This window comes from Geotrypetes seraphini, chromosome 11 (genome assembly GCF_902459505.1).
Source record: "Geotrypetes seraphini chromosome 11, aGeoSer1.1, whole genome shotgun sequence".
Classification (NCBI taxonomy): domain Eukaryota; kingdom Metazoa; phylum Chordata; class Amphibia; order Gymnophiona; family Dermophiidae; genus Geotrypetes; species Geotrypetes seraphini.
Window position 1 is genome coordinate 110,985,706 of NC_047094.1, and position 20,571 is coordinate 111,006,276.

Genomic DNA, 20,571 nt, shown 5'->3' on the forward strand with positions numbered 1-20,571 from the left:
CCACTGTTGGTTTACAGTAGCCAACTCCACAGAAATTCTAATTCCTTAGGAGCTTATCAGCCCAAATTTAAAGACTTAAATTCCTGCTAAAATTTTGTATCAAAGGCATTTATTTGGTGCACTCTATTTACCATATAAACTACTGCTAGAACTGCTGCCTCAGCACCCTGAGGTTGTGGGTTCAAGCTCAGTGCGGCTCCCTGTGAACCAGGGCATGTCATTTAATGCTCCTTTGCTTCGGGTACCAGCTAGATTGTGAGCTCACCAGGATAGACAGGGAGAACGAGAGGGCACTATCTAAAGATGAAAGGGGATGGATTCTGTACAAAAGTAAGGAAGTTCTTCTTCACCCAGAGAGTGGTGCAAAACTGGAACGCTCTCCCGGAGGCTATCATAGGGGAAAACACCCTCCAGGGATTCAAGACAAAGTTGGACAAGTTCCTGCTAAACTGGAAAGTACGCAGGTGAGGCTGGACTCATTTAGAGCACTGGTCTTTGACCTGGGGGCCACCGCATGGGTGGACTGCTGGGCACGATGGATCACTGGTCTGACCCAGCAGCAGCAATTCTTATGTTCTTACACGTACCTGATTAGATTGTAAACCATTCAGATGACTGTAGCTAATGAGTGGTATATCAAATACAAAATGAACTTGAACTTGTGCAAGATTGTACCTGACAAAAAATGGCACGGTGACAAAATTCATCACCGTTCCCGTCCCCGCAGATAATCACGGGAAACCATCACCATGTCATTCTTTAAGTAGAGAGGGAAGAATCAGAGTATGAATGGGCACATCAAGCCTTGCATTGAAGAATGCTGGTGTAGAAGGTCTGAGGTTGAGATAGACACTAAAGAATGACACACGGGATTGTTTCCTGCAGTTATCCGCAGGGGCGGGGACGGTGATTAATTTTGTTACCGTGTCATTCTCCGTTCAGTCCCTGTGGTGTAGTTAGAGCAGGATTGGTGCCCAGTCATGGCAGCCATTTTGAGAGCAGAGCCGGAATGGGCAGGAAAAACTGGAGATCATTCCTTCCCCAACTACAGTGCTAGATTACTGGGGATTGTAAAGTAGGCCCAGAGAGGCTTACAAGTGGGATAGAGACAAATAGAACCAAGCACAAATTTCAGACTTCTGCCAAAAACACAGAGTTATTTTCATATGAAACCAAAAATAGGATATGATTTTAAAATTCAAGTGGAATTGTATATTATATGAATGATTTTCTGTACACTTGTTGTAAAATTTAAAATGAATAAAGATTTATTTAAAAAAAAAAAAAAATCACAAAGCATTTTAATATTCACACTGCAAAGAAAATAGAAAAGTCATACCTACTGACCGGGCCGATTGAGTTGAAATAAGATACAATTAACATCTCAAATAAGATAAGTGATTTTTCCTTTGATTCATCATTATCATTGATTTGCCATCATTGTATTGTATATATAGCAAAAAGCACTTTCAGGGACTTTGACGAAAAGTGTGAATATGGTCCCAATTTGTTTCCCTAACGGCTCGCAACTGTAGGAAGCACACCGACACTGAACACTTTTCACTATTTATTAATAATATATTAGAAATTTAATACAGAATATAAGAACATAAGAAGCGCCATCTCCAGATCAGACCTTCGGTCTACCAAGTCCGGCGATCCGCACACGCGGAGGCCCAGCCAGGTGTACACCTGGCGTAATTTTTAGTCACCCATATCCCTCTATGCCTCTCGTAAGGAGATGTGCATCTAGTTTGCTTTTAAATCCTAGGATGGTCGATTCCGCTATAACCTCCTCTGCTATACTGTACATTCTTGAGTGATCTATTTAATGAGCATATTATCATATTTTTTGATCTCCTTAATATTTATAACCAAAAATTAAAATAACATTTGGGCTAAAACCAAACCCAGGCAGAAAAAGGATTCTGGGCCAGTTTTGGTGCCAAAACTAAAATCAAAATTTAGTTGACCTCTAATATTTTGTTTTAAGTTTTTATTCATTTGTTCATATAACAACAAGTGTATCACATAAATTTATACAATTTCATTGAGTACACACTTGATATTCCTTCATGCATCACTGTAAATACAACGTATCATTATATATTCCTTTACTGTAATATTGAAAAAGTATATAGTACTTAATAAGTATACCAACTATTACTCAAATTATAAACCCATCCCCTCCCCCTTCCTTTGAAAATTGCATACAATACAACAAGATATAATGATAAATTATTTATATTATGAGATAAATAAAATAAACCCACCCACATCCCCTCTTATCAAATATCTTATTATGGGAAAATTGTATCATTCATTGCAAAAGTCTGTTAATGGTCCTCAAATCTTCTTAAACTTATCAATATAACCTCTTTGTGTTGCAAATGTACGCTCCATTTTATATATATGGCATACTGAATTCCACCAGAAGTTATAATTTAACCTGTCACAATTTTTCCAATTGTATGTTATTTGTTGAACTGCTACTCCAGTTAATATAAATAAAAGTTTGTTATTATTTGAAGAAATTTGACTCTGTGCTCTCATTGCTGTGCCAAATAAAATCGTGTCAAGGCTACCGGATTCTCCAACATCCTATTTATTTGAGGCCAAATTGATTTCCAAAATAATAATATGAATGGACAATAAAATAAAAGATGATCTAATGTCCCCGCCTCAAGATGACAGTGCCAGCATCTATTAGACTTAGAGCTATCAAGTTTTTGTAAACGAACAGGGGTCCAAAAAGCTCTATGCATAAGAAAAAACCATGTTTGTCTCATAGATGCTGAAACTGTACACCTTAACCTCCAAGACCAAAGTCGTGGCCATTGAGATGCTGTAATCTGATGCTTAATCTCAATGCTCCAAATGTCTCTAAGACCATGTTTAAGTTTTTTATTTACAAATCCAGATATCCTCTAATCCTCTAATATTTTTTAATGCGTCTCAGTCAAAGTTAGAATATAAATAAACCATAGACTGTTAAAAAAATGAGGTGGTGGTGAAGGAGGTTATGTAAACAAAAGGGCTGTACATTTAACACATTAATAACATGATTAACCCGTTAAAATAGTTAGCAGCATAAAAAAATTAATGCAATCATTTTAATGCAATTAACGCAATTGTCTCTCCTCCCACTGCACCCATCCAGCATTGCTCTCTCCCTGCTGCCCATCCTGGCAAGATGCCTTGCCGCCCTCACTACTTACCTCCACCTGCAGCCGCCATTGCCCACCATCTGACACTATATCTACACCTCTCCTTCCTCTCTCCCATCCCCACCATGTTCCAGTCCGGTTGGGTCTCTCTTCCCTCCCTCCCATCCTCCATGTTCAGTTCTCTCTCTAACCTTTCTTAGCCTCCTGCAGGCTAGGCAGCTTCAGTCTCTCGCGGTCTCTTCAGTCCCTGCTACACCGGAACAGGAACTTACATGAGCTGTTCCAGTGGAACAGGGACTGAAGAGACCACAAGAAACTGGAGCCGCCTAGGCTGCAGGCAGTGCTCTGCTTTAAATTGCTAGTATTACCAGTGGCTATGAAAGGTTAGAGAGAGGGAGGGAAGGAAGGAGGGAGGAGTGAGACCAGACCTGACCAAACTGCACCACACTGGACCATGTGAGGGGGGAGGAGGAAGGGGGGGTGGAAAAGGGGAGAGAGAGATATATGACCATGAGGGGAGAGAAAGGGTAGGAGCACAGGAAGATTTGCTGGGAGAAAGAGGTGCACACATTAGGGGGTAGGGTATTGTTTGAGAGGGCCAGATTCTGGCAACAGGGATGGAAAAACAAGGGATATGGTGACAGAGGAGGGAAGGAGAGAAATGGTGAGTACAGAACGGTGGGAAGAGGAAAGAAAGGGAAGAGAGTGTACCGAAAGGAAGGGGAGGAAGATGATGGTGCCCATGAATGGCAGGGAAGAGAAGAAAAGAGATGGAAACTAGACATATTTGAAAAGGAGGAAGAAAAATGGAAGAAAAGTGTTTTTTGTTTTTTTTTTAAATCTTTATTCATTTTCAAATCTTACAACAAGTGTACAATATTTAATCAGAGAATTCGTACAAATCACTTGATATTCTTATATATTATTCTCAAAAGCATAAAAAAGAAACCCTCCCTCCCCATCCCTTCCATTAGGAATCAATCAATTAAAACATATATCATACATCCCAATCCCATACTAATCATATTCCTATAAAATAAAAAAGGTGTTTAAAGTGTCTAGTCATTAGAATATGTAATCAATGGCCCCCAAATCTTTTTAAAAGTGTTATAATTTCCTTGGTGTATATCAAGCACTCTCTCCATTTTATAAATATGACAGACTGAATTCCACCAAAAGGTATAATTAAGTTTAGTATAATCCTTCCAATTTCCAGTAATATGTTGAATGGCAATCCCCATCAGTATTAGCAAAAGTTTATTGTTATTTGCTGAAATTTGACTCTTTAATCTCATAGATGTACCAAATAAAATAGTATCATAAGATAGGGCAAAATGATTTTCTAACAATGAATTAATTTGGGACCAAATTAACCTCCAAAAGGTATTTATATAGGGACAGAAAAAAAGTAAATGATCTAAAGTCCCAGCATCTAAATTACAATGCCAGCATCTATTAGATCTAGAGCTATCCAACTTCTGCAAACGTACTGGGGTCCAAAAAGCTCTATGAAAGAAAAAAAAAAAACAAGTTTGTCTCATAGATGCTGACCTTGTAGTTTTTATTCTCCAAGACCAAAGTCGTGGCCATTGAGAAGCAGAAATTTGATGCCCAATCTCAATGGTCCAAATATCCATAAGACCAGTTTTGTGCTTTTTATTCAAATATCCATACAATTTATACCACTGTGCGGCTTGGTGACCCAAGAAATCCGCCTAAAAGCATAGGAATTCCAAAACTATACTGAGTATTAAGATCTTTCCATTCAGGGAACCCTTCCTGAATAGCCTGCTCAATTGCAACCACTTAAAATTTTGTGATTTATTTAAACCATATTTATGTTGCAACTGTGAAAAACTAAGCAGTGAACCATTTACAACAATGGAAGAAAAGTTGATTGTGAAAGATACATATGGGGCAGGAAGGGAGGGGGGGAAAAAAGAGAGTAAATAGACAACATAAGTAAGCAGAACCAGAGATGCGGAACAAGATGATTAGAAAGAAAACTAGACAACAAAGGTAAGATTATTTAATTTTAATTTAGTAAGTGGGGTAATGGGATTTAATATACCGCCTTTTCTATGGGAAAAATCAATTGAAATGTGTCAAGTATTGAGAATTTATATCAGCTATGCATATAGTGCATTATACGGGAGGAAATATGAGGGGGCACATTATGCGATTAATCATGTGATTACATTTTTTAATAAATGTACAGCCCTAGTAAACAAACATTCAGTAAAAAAAAAAAAAAAAAATGGGATTACCAAGTGTTTTTCTGATGAATCCTCCTCTGTTCCTGCTGGTCTCCACGTCAACAAACTGCACAACAAATAAAACCATTTATTCAAATTTCAGTTTTCAGGCATACGTCCTTTGAACACAAATTTTAAGATGAACTTACACGCTAGGAATGGTGGCTTTGAAAATTTCTAGCATACAGTCACAAGTTTGAGCCCAGACTTGTGAGCTGAATTTATCTCCATTTGAGATGACCAGGTTTTCAAGACAGTTTGTTCCTGATTTGCCCAGCTGTTCATTGTCTGCAAGATAATTCAGCATGTGAATTAGTAACTTTTGCAACCTCTTGAGCATGGAGAGTGAAAAATTCACACTGGACGCCGCTCTCCAGCAAAACTGAAATTTAGCACTAACCACCAAACAGATAGCTAGGTACCATTTCAAACATCCAAGATGAACATAGATTAAATACATGCTCTGATAATTCAGACTGTAACATGCACTTCAGATTAATTTCAGGCTTGCAGGGACATGCACTGCAATTTGAAAGAAGTGATATTACATTGAGAACCAGCTCTGTGAAAGAAGTCATGATCAAATAAGTTCTGGGTACATCAGAGCCCAGGGTATTTCAATATGGAGGCATAAGCCACACCTAATGAAAATGCAGGCTTCAGAAAAGGGAAAATGATGAGAAGTGTTTCCACACTTTGTACTTCCGGCAGAAGAAATAATGCCCTGCCATATGAACATTCATGACAAACACATGGGAAAGCCTTTAAATGGACCGATAGACCCACCTTGTTTAGCGCACCATTGTAATTGTGCAAATATATCAGAAAGGAGGACATCATTTAAAGCCTCGTAGAAATGTGTAAATACATCACAGATGGCATAAAGTGCATGGTTACATGTGGTGGTCATCCATTCAGACTTCTGTATAGAAAATAAAAAAAGAGTTTTCTATTTAATGAGTTTGTAAAAAAATATTTACAGCACCTTTTTATCAAGGAGTGTTAGAGACTTTTAGCACTGACTTGCACAGTAAATGCTCCGATGCTCATAGAATTCACTTGTTGTAAGTTGTAAAAATGAATAAAGATTTATAAAAAAAAAATAATAATAATAATAATTCATTGGCGCGTTGGAGCATTTACCTCACCAGCCTAGCACAGCTTGATAAAAGGAGGAGTATGTGGGAAATAATTTTAAAGCTTTTTCCGTGAGTAAAGCCCATTTTACAACCAGGTATGCCCACGTACAGAAAGTGTGCATCTGTCTTCACACAAGCTGCATGTAGACATTGCCCCCCCCTACAAATTACATCTAGCAAAGGGGTCCTTTTACTAAGATGCGCTAGCCGTTTTAGCGTGCACTAAACGCTAACCCGTCCATAGGATATAATGGATGCGTTAGCGTTTAGCAAGCGCTAAAACGGCTAGCGCACCTTAGTAAAAGGACCCCAAAGTTGCAATGTGCATCCATATTTTATAAAACACAGCACAAAAGAAAAATGGACAGCAACCAAATCACAGGAAATAAAATACAGAAAAATAAAAAAAATCCAACCAGAGGTCAAAACTAGAGAATGACACGGTGGTTGTTACCCGCGGCTAGCTGCGGGTAACCCGCCAAAACGGTGACCAAAAAAAAAAAGGTCACTGCGAGATCAGGGACAAGGCCATTCACCGCCCCGTGGAGTGGTGAATGGTTAGCACGCGCGGTGAACGAGCGTTCGATCCGGCAGCTCCCTCTCTCCCGCTGGCCATGCATCTCCCTCCCTCCCTCCTTTTCCCTTACCTTTTCTTGTTGAAACTGGCGATTTCTATAAGGCTATGAGCTGTATTACAGCTGGAGCCTTGAAGTTGCGTCGCGTTGTCTGCTGGAAAAATCTCCTCTGACGCAACTTCCCGTTTCCGGTTGCATCGGAGGAGACTTTTCTAGCAGGCAACCCGACACGACTTCAAGGCTTTGGCAGTAATACAGCGCATAGCCTTATACAAATTGCCAGTTTCGCCACAAGAGAAGGTAAGAGAGAGGGAGAGAAATGCACGGCTGGCCGGCAGGAGGGAGTTGCTGGACCGCGTGAAGGGTGCTGGGGGTGGGAGGATGGAGAGGAGAAGATGCTGAAGACAGGGACGGGGCGGTGAAAGGGACAGCGGGGACGGTGACAGGTCAGTGAAGGGGACGGCAGAGACGGGGACGGGGCGGTGAAGAGGATGGTGGTCCGGGGACGGGGCAGTGACAGGGACAGAATTTTTCCCCGTGTCATTCTCTAGTCAAAACCACTCACAAAATATATAAACATTTAAAAATATATATAAAAAGAAAAAAAGGGCAAAAAAAATGTTCATATACAGCAGCAACAGACCATCATACTATCATAGAGCAGTAGTATATGTAGCTTAAATGCACAAAAAGTCACAATGCCTGATATGGCCATGTTTTACCTACAAGGCTGCATCAGAGGCAACCAAAAGGGGGAAGAGGCAAACTTGATTCCTTCTAGTGTAGCAGAAAGCAAATCGCTAGCACTTGTGAAGGAAACTTCTAGGCTCTTTTTATAGGTGCCAACGCTATCTTCACAAAACAGGCTTAAAATAGATTCCCTTTTGCAGCATATATTAAAAAAAATCATATTAAATAGTCACATAGGCATCTTGTAATAAGATCAGCCCTTAAAGCAGATCAGTGCTAGATAAATACTAATGTAATATAATGGTTTATGGATTGCTAATATGCCCCAAAGTACCGTATTTTCACGTAGATAACGCGCACCCGTGTAAAACGCGCACACGGGTATAGCGCGCGGGAAACACAAATTTATGTTAAAAAATTTAATATAGCGCGCACACACGTATACCACGCATGCTAAAACCTCCACCCGCCTACTCCGAACCAGCATCCTCCCCCCCCCGCTCGCGTCACCCCCCCCCCCCCCGCGATCCTACATCCCCCCAACACCAAACATCTCTTACCCGGCACCAGCACCAATGCACAGGACGTGCCAGTGCCAGTGCCCGAAGATCCTCCCTCGTTGGTTTGGGCTGGGCGGTGCAGGAGAGATCCTCCTTCTTCCTGCGCCGGGCTGGACTAGGCTTTGAGCATTTGCGCATGCTCAAAGCCTAGTCCAGCCCGGCGCAGGAAGAAGGAGGATCTCTCCTGCACCGCACCGCCCAGCCCAGCCCAAACCAACGAGGGAAGATCTTCGGGCACTGGCACTGGCACGTCCTGTGCATTGGTGCTGGTGCCCAATCGGGTAAGAGATGTTTGGTGCTGGGGGGGATGTAGGATCGTGGGGGAGGTGGGGTGACGCAAGCGGGGGGGAGGATGCCGGTTCGCAGGGGGGATGCCGATCGGATTGAAAAAAAAAAGTTGTAAAACGCACTCAAGCGTATAACGCGCAAGGTTATGCACGGTTTGTAAAATCGTGTATAGCGTGCGCGTTATATGCGTGAAAATACGGTAGTTCAAAGGGATTTGCAATTTGGAAGAGCCTGGCCATATCCAGGGATTACATTATTTCTTTAGGGTTCATGATACAATGTGCTGCAATGCAATGCAATGCAATGCAATGCTAAAAGAGTTTGAAATATATTAACAATCAGATAGAATGAACACTATTCCAGATTGAAGCTTTTTTATCCACCAATTGATTTAGTATTCTTACCTCAGTTTGCTGTTCAGGGAGTTTCATGTTATCAAAAATCCTGAAAACAATTCTGAACAAGTCTTGCCACCAGTGCTTTTCAAAGGTATGACCATAACTCTTCATGATTTCAAACATCACAGTCAGCCCTCTGAGAGAGAGAGAGAGAGAGAGACGATAGGAAAGAATAAGGTGATCAGCTTTGGGAAAGCTTACTTCACTAACTCCATGCCAGAAAAATACACTCATGCCTTACCTTGTGCGTACATCTAACTTGCACCGATTGATGATGCAAGAAAGTTCAAAAAGAATTGGAAACCATCCTCGCACCCAGACTCGGTCTCCAGGAGCCACGTTCATATCATCACTCGTATATTCACGTAGGGCCTATAAATTCATTCACAGAGGAGAACATTTAGTTAAATCTGTAATAGAGTACAAGATGCCATCAGTGAAGAACTTGGCTATTCAAAACTTAGCACACAAAGCACACCCAGTGAAAACAAGTCCAGGCCTAAGGGATGTTGAGAACATGCAACACGAGGTACTTGGCCAGCGATGTTAATTTTCTATCACTGAAGCTCTTATAAGCTAATCCAAGTCAGCATCACTTGGTGCTTCTCAGTTACTCCTAGGAGCTGTATGTTTCAGTCTCCAACCCCAAGGTATCACCAGAAATGACCCATGCACTGCTGAGGAGATAAAGCACTAGAAATATGCTTCAGCTTAGCAGGACACTTTCGTAGTGGGGCAACCTGAATTTACTTCTGAAATGCTTGTCAAGAGAATTTGGGATTTTATTTTTTTTCATTTTATATTTATTAAATTTTTACTTCACCACAAATGCCTGAAAAACAGAGAAAAGAAAACAGGAAATAATTGAACTAGCTCATAGGGGAACCATGGCATATTTTAAGACCCCCTTTAAAACTGTGGCACCCATGAATAGCTGGCAGGTATGTCCAAGCCCCACCAGCTGAAGTAGCTTGCTGCCCAAGCTCTGAGCCCCATGCCTGAAGTTAGTGGCATGCTTCTGCTACCGATGCTGGTACTTCCATACATGCATCTTGAACTCAGTATGCGCAGGAGTACCAGTGGCAGTGGCTGATGAAGCATGCTGCCGTCTTCCTTGGGCAGAATGGATCTCAGGGCTTGAGCATCCCTGCCATCAAAAAGTAGGAATTCACGCCATCATCGATGCCACCACTACAGCTACCGTGGTGGGGAGAAGACCTGAAAGGAACTGGATGGTCTAGGGCAGTGTTCTTCAACCACCGGTCCATGGACCAGTGCCGGTCCACAGAAATTTCCTGCCGATCCACAGGGCCAGCACGTGCATCAGGCCCAACACAGTGTTCTTCAACCACCGTTTCACGGTGCGATCGATGCGGTGTTATCTTTGAGCCAGCTCCCTCTTCCTAACTGATTCAGTGCACAAAGCCACGGGCAGTGGCTCCTACGGGCATCTTGCGCCTGAACCGGAAGCCTTCTTCTCCGACGTTGCAATGTCAAAGGGAAGGCTTCCAGATGAGGCACGGGACGTGCAAGGTGCAATTAGTACTATTATGGGGGCGGGTCTGGGGTGGAGTTTGGGTAGAGATGGGCGGAGTCTGGCCCACGACTTAGCCCAGTGTTCCTCAGTCGCCTGTCCATGGTGTAAAAAGGTTGAAAAACACTGGTCTAGGGGCACTGTGAAAAAATTACTTAAAACAGTAAGGGTGCCATGAAGCGAGAAAGTTTGGGAATCACTGACCTAAGGTGAAATGGAAGAGATCTACACTCACTGATTAAAAAAAAAAAAAAAAATCTAAACTGAACCAGATAACATATCAAAAGCACTTTGAATTCTTCTCTTGCCACAAAGGAATCTTAGTAGTTGTCTGTGTTCAAAAAGACAGAAATTGTTTACTCCTCAACATGACAAAGCATCTACAAGGAGATTTCAAATCATGTGTCACTCTCAAGGCTAGAAAGCTTAGCTTTAAATCCAAACAGTCCTTTCTGCCTCTTCTCAATCTCTCGAGAAAAGTCAGAAAATATTTTAAGCTTTGCTCCCACAAACTGACAATTCATCTTTCTAAAATATATCCAAAGGACCATATTCTGATTAGGATCGAGTGCAAACCAGACCACTAGGGTAATTTTCTAAGTCACTAATTCAAAGGATCACTCCAGAAACCCAGTAAGATTTACTTCCTTAACTGGAAGCCAAGTTACATTCCCCAATATGGGAAACACTACCGCTCCTAGGGAAAGCACAGTTACTTACCGTAACAGGTGTTATCCAGGGACAGCAGGCAGATATTCTTAACGTATGGGTGACGTCACCGACGGAGCCCCGGTACGGACACTTTTAACTAGAAAGTTCTAGTTGACCGCACCGCGTATGCGCGGGTGCCTTCCCGCTCGACGGAGGAGAGCGTGGTCCCCAGTTAAGATAAGCCAGCTAAGAAGCCAACCCGGGGAGGAGGGCGGGTCCTAAGAATATCTGCCTGCTGTCCCTGGATAACACCTGTTACGGTAAGTAACTGTGCTTTATCCCAGGACAAGCAGGCAGCATATTCTTAACGTATGGGTGACCTCCAAGCTAACAGAGGGGGAGGAGGGATGGTTGGCCATTAGGAAAATAAATTTTGTAACACAGATTGGCCGAAGAGTCCATCCCGTCTGGAGAAGGCATCCAGACAGTAGTGAGTAGTGAACGTGTGAACTGAGGACCAAGTGGCAGCCTTGCAGATTTCCTCAATGGGCGTGGAACGGAGGAAAGCCACGGAAGCAGCCATAGCTCTGACTCTGTGGGCCGTGACAGCACCTTCCAGTGAGAGACCGGCCCGAGCATAACAGAAGGCAATGCAGGCAGCAAGCCAGTTAGAAAGCGTCCGTTTAGAGACAGGGCGACCTAAACGGTTAGGGTCGAAAGATAGAAAGAGCTGAGGGGATGAGCGGTGAGCCCTGGTGCGATCAAGATAGTAAGCAAGGGCACGCTTACAGTCCAGCGTATGCAGCGCCTGTTCCCCAGGATGAGAGTGGGGTTTGGGAAAAAAGACAGGCAAAACAATGGACTGGTTGAGGTGAAAGTCCGAGACCACCTTGGGAAGGAACTTAGGATGGGTGCGCAGAACCACCTTGTCATGGTGAAAAACAGTGAAAGGTGGGTTGGCAACCAGTGCATGCAGCTCACTAACCCTCCTGGCAGAGGTGATGGCAATGAGGAAAAGCACCTTCCATGTCAGAAATTTGAGTGAAGTAGTGGCAAGAGGCTCAAACGGAGGTTTCATGAGGGCTGACAAAACCACATTCAGGTCCCAGACGACTGGAGGAGGCTTCAGAGGTGGTTTGACATTGAAGAGGCCTCTCATGAACCGGGAAACCAGGGGATGAGCCGTAAGAGGTTTTCCGAGGATAGGCTCATGGAACGCAGTGATGGCACTGAGGTGGACTCTGATGGAGGTAGACTTGAGGCCAGCATCGGACAGAGAGAGCAAATAGTCCAGTACAGTTTCCACCGCCAATGAGGTGGGATCATGGTGATGCAATAGACACCAAGAGGAGAACCTGGTCCACTTCTGATGGTAACATTGGAGGGTGGCCGGTTTCCTGGAGGCATCCAAAATGCGACGGACAGGCTGAGACAGATTCTGTGGAGAGGTCAGCCCGAGAGAAACCAAGCTGTCAGGTGGAGCGAGGACAGATTGGGATGTAGTAGAGACTGATGCTGCTGCGTAAGTAGAGTAGGAAACACAGGAAGAGGAATGGGCTCCCTGGAGCTGAGCTGGAGCAGGAGAGAGAACCAGTGTTGGCGAGGCCACCGAGGAGCGATGAGAATTATGGTGGCATTGTCTCTGCGGAGTTTGAACAACGTCCACAACATCAGAGGAAGTGGAGGGAAGGCATAGAGAAACCGACCCGTCCAGTTGAGCAGGAACGCATCCGGGGCCAGACGATGAGGAGAGGAGAGTCTGGAACAGAAAAGGGGCAGTTGATGGTTGTGAGGAGCTGCAAAGAGGTCCACCTGAGGAGTGCCCCACCGATCGAAGATGGAGTGGAGTGTGGTCGGATCCAGAGTCCACTCGTGAGGTTGAAGGATGCGGCTGAGATTGTCGGCCAGGGAGTTCTGTTCGCCCTGGATGTAGACAGCCTTGAGGAAGAGATTGCGGGCCGTGGCCCAGGTCCAGATGCGGATGGCCTCCTGACAGAGGAGGGGAGAACCGGTGCCGCCTTGCTTGTTTATGTAATACATGGCGACTTGGTTGTCTGTGCACAGGAGAAGAACCTGAGGGTAGAGAAGGTGTTGGAAAGCTTTGAGTGCATAGAACATGGCCCTGAGTTCCAGGAAGTTGATATGATGTTGACGTTCCTGAGGGGTCCAGAGACCCTGTGTGCGAAGTTCTCCCAGGTGGGCTCCCCATGCGTAGGGGGAGGCATCCGTGGTGATGATCATGGAGTGAGGGGGTAGATGAAAAAGCAGACCCCTGGAAAGATTGGAGGAGTTCAACCACCATTGAAGAGATCGCTGAAGAGACGATGTCACACAGATGGGATGAGAAAGAAGGTCCGTGGTCTGAGACCATTGGTTGGCTAGAGCCCACTGAGGTGTTCTGAGGTGGAGTCGTGCCAGAGGGAGCACATGGACCGTGGAAGCCATGTGGCCCAGGAGGACCATCATCTGCCGAGCAGGGATGGAGTGATGAAGGAGCACCTGGCAGCAAAGATGGAGCAGGGTCTGTTGACGGTCGGAGGGGAGAAACGCCCTTATCAGAGTGGTGTCGAGAACTGCTCCAATGAACTGAAGTCGCTGTGTGGGAATCAGATGCGACTTGGGGTAGTTGATCTCGAACCCCAGAAGATGGAGGAAAGAGATGGTGTGTTGAGTGGCTTGTAGCACAAGCAGAGACGTAGGTGCTTTCACCAACCAATCGTCCAAGTAGGGGAACACCTGGAGGTTGTGAGACCTGAGGAAGGCCGCCACCACAATAAGGCACTTGGTGAACACCCTGGGCGATGATGCTAGGCCAAAGGGTAGCACTTTGTACTGGTAGTGATGGTGCTGTATCTGAAACCGGAGGTAGCGACGTGAAGTCTGATTGATTGGAATGTGAGTGTAGGCCTCCTTGAGGTCTAGGGAACATAGCCAGTCGTGTTGAGAGAGAAGAGGGTAAAGCGTGGCAAGGGAGAGCATTCTGAACTTTTCCTTGACCAGACACTTGTTGAGGTCCCTGAGATCGAGGATGGGACGTAGGTCTCCTGTCTTCTTGGGTACCAGGAAGTAGCGGGAGTAGAATCCCTGACCCCTTTGGTCTTGGGGGACTTCTTCGATGGCATTGAGAAGAAGGAGTGTTTGAGAGGAGTGAGAAGCAGACTCTACGGGAGGATTGTCTGGTGGAAGAGTCTGGAAGTTGAGAGAGTAGCCGTGGCGAATGATGGTAAGGACCCACTGGTCTGACGTGATGACCTCCCAACGGCTGAGAAAAAGTTGCAGGCGTCCTCCGATAGGTTGAGGAAGAGTTAACGCTGGTGAGAGACTGGCTATGCCCTGGAGAAAGGAGTCAAAAGGGTTGAGAAGGTTTTGACTGAGGGAGAGGCTTGGCAGGTTGATGAGATTGGGAGCGAGCCTGAGTTTGCTGTTGCTGACGAGGTCGGCGAGGTTGTTGCGGAGGTGGATGAAGAGGTCTGGCTGAGAATCTGCGTTGGTATGAAGACTGCTGTCTATAGGGGTGAGCAGGCGGAATCTTCTTCTTCGGTTTGATGAGAGTATCCCACCTGGTCTCGTGAGCAGAGAGTTTCTGGGTGGTGGAGTCTAGGGACTCTCCGAAAAGTTCATCACCAAGACAAGGTGCGTTAGCCAGGCGGTCTTGGTGGTTAACGTCGAGGTCGGAAACTCTCAGCCAGGCCAGACGTCTCATGGCAACCGCCATGGCCGAAGCTCGAGAGGTGAACTCGAAAGAATCATAAATAGAGCGCACCATGAATTTGCGGAGTTGGAGCAGACTGGAAATGTGTTGTTGGAAAAGAGGGACCTTACATTCAGGAAGATACTTTTGTAATGAAGAGAGTTGTTGAACCAGATACTTCATGTAGAAGGAGAAGTGAAAGGTGTAATTATTGGCTCTGTTTGCAAGCATTGAATTTTGATAAAGGCGCTTGCCAAATTTATCCATCGTTTTGCCCTCTCTGCCAGGAGGGGTAGAAGCATAAATACTGGATCCCTGGGTTTTCTTCAAGGTGGATTTGACAAGAAGAGATTCATGGGGTAGTTGGGGTTTGTCAAACCCCGGGATAGGGATGACCCTATAGAGACTATCCAGTTTTCTAGGGGCCCCCGGTACCGAGAGAGGGTTCTCCCAATTCTTGTAGAAAGTTTCCCGTAAGATGTCGTGGACGGGTAACTTTAGGAATTCTTTGGGGGGTTGCTCGAAGTCTAGGGCATCTAAGAAAGCCTGTGACTTCTTAGAGTCAGATTCTAATGGGATAGAGAGAGCTGCTGACATTTCCCGAAGAAATTTGGTGAACGAGGATTGTTCAGGCTTGGAACCGGTATCGATTGTGGAGGGCTCCTCGTCGGTTGAAGAAGCCTCATCGTCGGTACCGGGTTGGGATTCTTCCCAGAGGTCCGGGTCCCTGACGTCGGTGTGTATAGGATGGGACGGTGGGGTGGATGGTTCTGCGTGGCGAGTCTTAGAGAGAGATTTGCCAGAACGCATGGAGACGGTACCGAGGGAAGAGGAGCGGTGCCGGTCTCGGTCGGCTTGGCGACGGTCCCGATGTCGGAGAGGATCGGCATCAGAGTGTAGTTGCACGAGAGGGTTGATGGGTTCCGCCGCGATCACCGGCATGGACGTGTTTAATGGTACCGATGGAGTCGACTCCGGTGGTATGGTACGAGGCTCGGGCCGGTCCGGTACCAGAAGGAACGGGGCCAATATTGTTGGCAACAGGTGCTGTAGTTGTTGCTGTAGCTGCTCCTGTAATTGAGTTTGGAGTATGGCCGCAATGCGGTCGTCCAGAGGAGGCACCGGTACCGCTTTTTTCTTTTTCGGTACCATAGGTGCTGCTCTACGCCCCGGCGATGAGGAGGCCGATGACGAGGCACTCACCGAAATCGAGGCGGAGCGTTTACGGGGTCGGCTGGATGCCGGGAGGACTGGTGTCGCCGCCATGGCAGGAGGGCGCTCAAGGGAAGTGGAAGGCTTCTTAGCCAGCTTACCTGACGCCATCGACCCCGAGGAAGGATTTGGCGGTGTGGAGGTAGTCGGTGCCGACTTTAGCGGCGCCGTCGATGGTGTGGCAGACTCCATGGCAGATCTGGTGCCAAAAAGGATGTTCTGCTGGATCTGCCTATTCTTTAACGTACGTTTTTTAAGAGTAGCACAGCGGGTGCAGGTGTCAGCCCGATGCTCTGGACCCAGGCACTGTAAGCACCAATTGTGCGGGTCAGTGAGAGAGATCGGGCGTGCACACCGCTGGCACTTCTTAAAACCCGGCTGAGGGGGCATGAATGGAAACACGGCCTCCGCAAAATCAAACCCAGAGGCCTGTATGTTGGCAACAGGCCCCGCCGGGGCCAGCCAGAAAAATAAAGGAAAAGACAAATTAAAGAATTTTTTTTTTTTTTTTTTAGACGAAAAAGAAACCCGAAGGGAAAAAAGCAAAAAAGGAAGAAAATTACGCGAGCGGGAAGGCAAAGTAGAAAATTTCAACAGCCGTTGAAAGCACATGCGTCTTCTTCGCTCCGCGGAAACGAAGAAACTGGGGACCACGCTCTCCTCCGTCGAGCGGGAAGGCACCCGCGCATGCGCGGTGCGGTCAACTAGAACTTTCTAGTTAAAAGTGTCCGTACCGGGGCTCCGTCGGTGACGTCACCCATACGTTAAGAATATGCTGCCTGCTTGTCCTGGGATAAACAGAGCTACTGCATACTCTTATAATGTTGTTGTACAGGTCCATGGTGAGACCTCATCTGGAGTACTGTGTTCAGTTTTGGAGGCCACATTATCAAAAGGATGTGAAGAGAATGGAATCGGTTCAGCAAATGGCCACTAAGATGGTCTCAGGACTCAAGGATCTCCCATATGAAGAACGTCTAAGCAGGCTGAGTTATAATCTCTCAAAGAACGCAGAGAGAGGGGAGACATGATAGAGACGTTCAAATATCTCACGGGCTGTATTGAGGTGGAGGAAGATATCTTTTTCCTTACGGGTCCCACGGCAACAAGAGGGCATCCACTCAAACTCAAGGGTGGGAGACTTCATGGCGACAGCAGGAAGTACTTCTTCACCGAAAGGGTGGTTGATCGTTGGAATGGTCTTCCACGTCAGGTTATCGAGGCCAACAACGTGCTCGACTTCAAGAGACGATGGGATAAACACCTGGGTATACTCCGGGGAAATGCTTAAGGGGAGGGTTCTTTGAGTGGGCAGACTTGTTGGGCCGACGGCCCTTTTTTGCTGTCATGCTCTATATTTCTATGTTTCTTATGTGTATGTGTGGGGGGGGGCAGGGGGGTTGAAATTAAGAACTCCCTTCAAATATTTCTATCAAAATGCTAACTGGAGATTTGGAAAATGTAAAAATCACAGACAAAAAAGAAAAACGCTAAAAGTCATAATTAACCTTTTCCTATCGTAATAAATTTTACGTTACGCTGGCTCCTATCATAATTATTTTAGCAAAGTTTTGTATTATTCACCGTTATCATTCACGGCTATTGTAAACATAATGTAAATAAGTCATAAGTCTGTAAATTCAAATATTTTGTGTTCCTGGCTCTTTATTAGTCCATACAGACTGTTTATCCACGATGGCAACGACATTTTTGGAATGTCCCGTCATCCGGGACACATGATAGGAAAAGGTTAAACAATTCAGCACAAACAAATCTTTAAAAAAAAAAAAATACTGTGGACTCACTAACACTTAGAGCTCCTTTTACTAAGGTGCGCTAGGGCTTTAACGTGCGGAATAGTGCGTGCTACGTTGCCGGGCACGCTAGACCTTAACTGACATTAGTTCTAGAAGCATAGCGCGCAGTGTAGCGCGTGGTAATTTCCTGCTTGCGCTAAAAACCTTAGTAAAAGGAGCCCTTATTAAAAAGGAGAGAAAAGGATCTCAGAAACCCTAACACAACCCTTAGATTGTTTTTGTGCTTGTGATTATCTGGTTCAATTCTCTCTAAATATTTATTTAAAACATTTATAATCTGCTTTTAACCAATGCGGCTCACAATTAACATACATAGCCTTGAATACATATATGGCAAAAAATCCAGATAAAAAACTAAATAAATAAAACAAAATTAAAATAAGGGTACAGGCGCATCATGTTCATCAATGAGAAAAGTTACATCATCATAACCAGGGAAAAGTACCACTAGCCAAAAAATGCTTGTGCAAAGAGAGAAGTCTCCAGTAATTTTCTAAGATGTAACAAACTTCCACAAAATCTCTGAATACCTGTCAAAGCATTCCATAAGACAGGGCCAGCAATGGAGAAACAAGATTTTATAGTCCTCACATATCACACTGTATCCCTTTTGAAAGCATCAAGCAACAAACGGTTTTCAGATTTCAATGCTCTGGATGGCCTGTATAATATCAAGCAGAAAACAACAAACAAACTGCAGATTATGTACAAGATGCAGGCGTTGTTTAATAAGAATAACAACACGGGCCGTGCTAATTCCTTAATGGCCCAGCGATTTGGCTTCCTGAGTTTGTTATCTCTTATGCGGTTTACTTTATACCTTAACCACCAAGGACCCCTGAGGAAGGCGTGTTATCCGAAACACGGACCATGTCGGGTCCCTTGGTTGGCTATAAGGTTGTATATGTTACTGCATATTTATTATTAAACAATGCCTGCATCTTGTACATCATCTGCAGTTTGTTTGTTGTTTTCTGCTTGCTGTTTGTTTTACTGCAGACCACGTTGGATTTTTCTTCCCCCTTTTTTCTGTATAATATCAAACACTTAGCCAAATAGTCCAGCAGGGTATTATAAAGACGTATTCGCTGTGATAGGGGATTAACAGAACCGCAAATACAGAAAAAAAAACCTGCAAATAACTTTTTCATGTTATTCGCAATTTTCTATTAAAAACCATCGTGAATATAGTGAAACTGCAAATAACTTGGTGGCCATTTCCTGAAGGAGAGGCAAAACACGGTGAAGAAAGTACTGGGAATCAGTGATTTTCTCTGTAAACGCTTGGAATCAGCCATTTCTCTACGCAAGCTGATGTCATTTGGGGGAGGAGCCAGCAAGCTAAAAACCGTGAATAATCGAAACCACAAATGCTGAAACCGTGAATATGGAGGGAGAAGTGTACCCTGTTGGACAACTTTCTGAATTTTAAATTGGATACGAAAGTATCCAATGTAAATTTTTTCAAGATAGGAGAGATGGGTTCATAACGGGACACTCCCATCAACATCTGAGCTGCTGAGGTCTGAACAGTTTGTAATGCCTTGATCCAAACAGCGGGCAAGCCTAGACAGATACCATTACAATAATCTAAATGATAGTATCATCGTTTGTAGCACTTGTCTGAAATTCCAATTGGTTAACACATTTTTCAAAAGTGATAAGTTTCACATAGCAAAGAATGCAAGTTGCACTACTCTTGATACCTGAGCTTTGAATGACAGTTTTGCATCTAAAATTAGAACAAGTACCCTGATCTCTCCACTAATTACAATCAGGTGGTTACGTAATTGAATTTCTCTAGGCCATAAATTCTCATTATCGTCCCCAACAATCATGATTTCTGTTTTACATATATTGAAGTTGAACCCTTTGCTTTGCAGTCACTCATTAATTTTGTCCATATAACCATTTAACTCGAGAAGCAGCTCATGCCCCCCCCCATCTATGTATCTTAAAAAAAAACCAAAACTTAACTTTGTCAGTGTATATCCTATAGGGAGACATCCATTTTGTCCAACAGCTCACCTAATGTTGAAAGATAAGCATTAAACAGGGTGGCCAATAGGGCAGATCCCTGCGGCACTCCGGATGGTAACAGGACCTCAAATGACACTTCACCACTGCTGCGAACACACATTCTCCTATTTGTCAGAAACGACTAAAACCAATAACATACCTTTCCTCCAACTCCTAACTGTCTCAACCTTTCTATTAAACCACCATGGTTAAGGAAATCGAATGCAGCAGAAATATCTGAGGAGACAATGCAAAAGCAATGTCCCTGGTCAATACTCAAACGTAATTCATCGATGGTTGCAAGCAATAAAGTTTCAACACTATGATTCTTTCTGAAACCAAATTGGTTCTTATCCAAACATTCCACCTCATCGATAAATCTCTCCAGCTGTGACAAAACAATTTTTTACGTAACCCTAGCTAGGAAGGCAAGATCGATATCAGTCTATAACTAGACATGAGAACCCTATCAAGGTCAGGCTTCTTCAATACTGGTCTCACTGTGCCGACTTTACAACTCTCTAGAAACAAGCCTGAGACAAGAGATTTATTAATCATCTTTGTCAGTAATGGGG

At 44.4% G+C, this 20,571-nt stretch overlaps 1 protein-coding gene across 1 annotated transcript in view; it reads right to left on the reverse strand.

Annotated features, from left to right (window-relative positions):
• Nucleotides 1-20,571, reverse strand: part of ARFGEF2 (ADP ribosylation factor guanine nucleotide exchange factor 2) — a 142,927-nt gene that overhangs the window by 24,296 nt on the left and 98,060 nt on the right. Inside the window, exons 29-33 of the mRNA XM_033963792.1 lie at nucleotides 9,314-9,444; nucleotides 9,079-9,208; nucleotides 6,209-6,344; nucleotides 5,572-5,710; nucleotides 5,435-5,489 (exon numbers count right to left, since the gene is read on the reverse strand). Coding sequence (XP_033819683.1) covers nucleotides 5,435-5,489; nucleotides 5,572-5,710; nucleotides 6,209-6,344; nucleotides 9,079-9,208; nucleotides 9,314-9,444 — 591 coding nt within the window. The remainder of the gene's footprint in view (nucleotides 1-5,434; nucleotides 5,490-5,571; nucleotides 5,711-6,208; nucleotides 6,345-9,078; nucleotides 9,209-9,313; nucleotides 9,445-20,571) is intronic.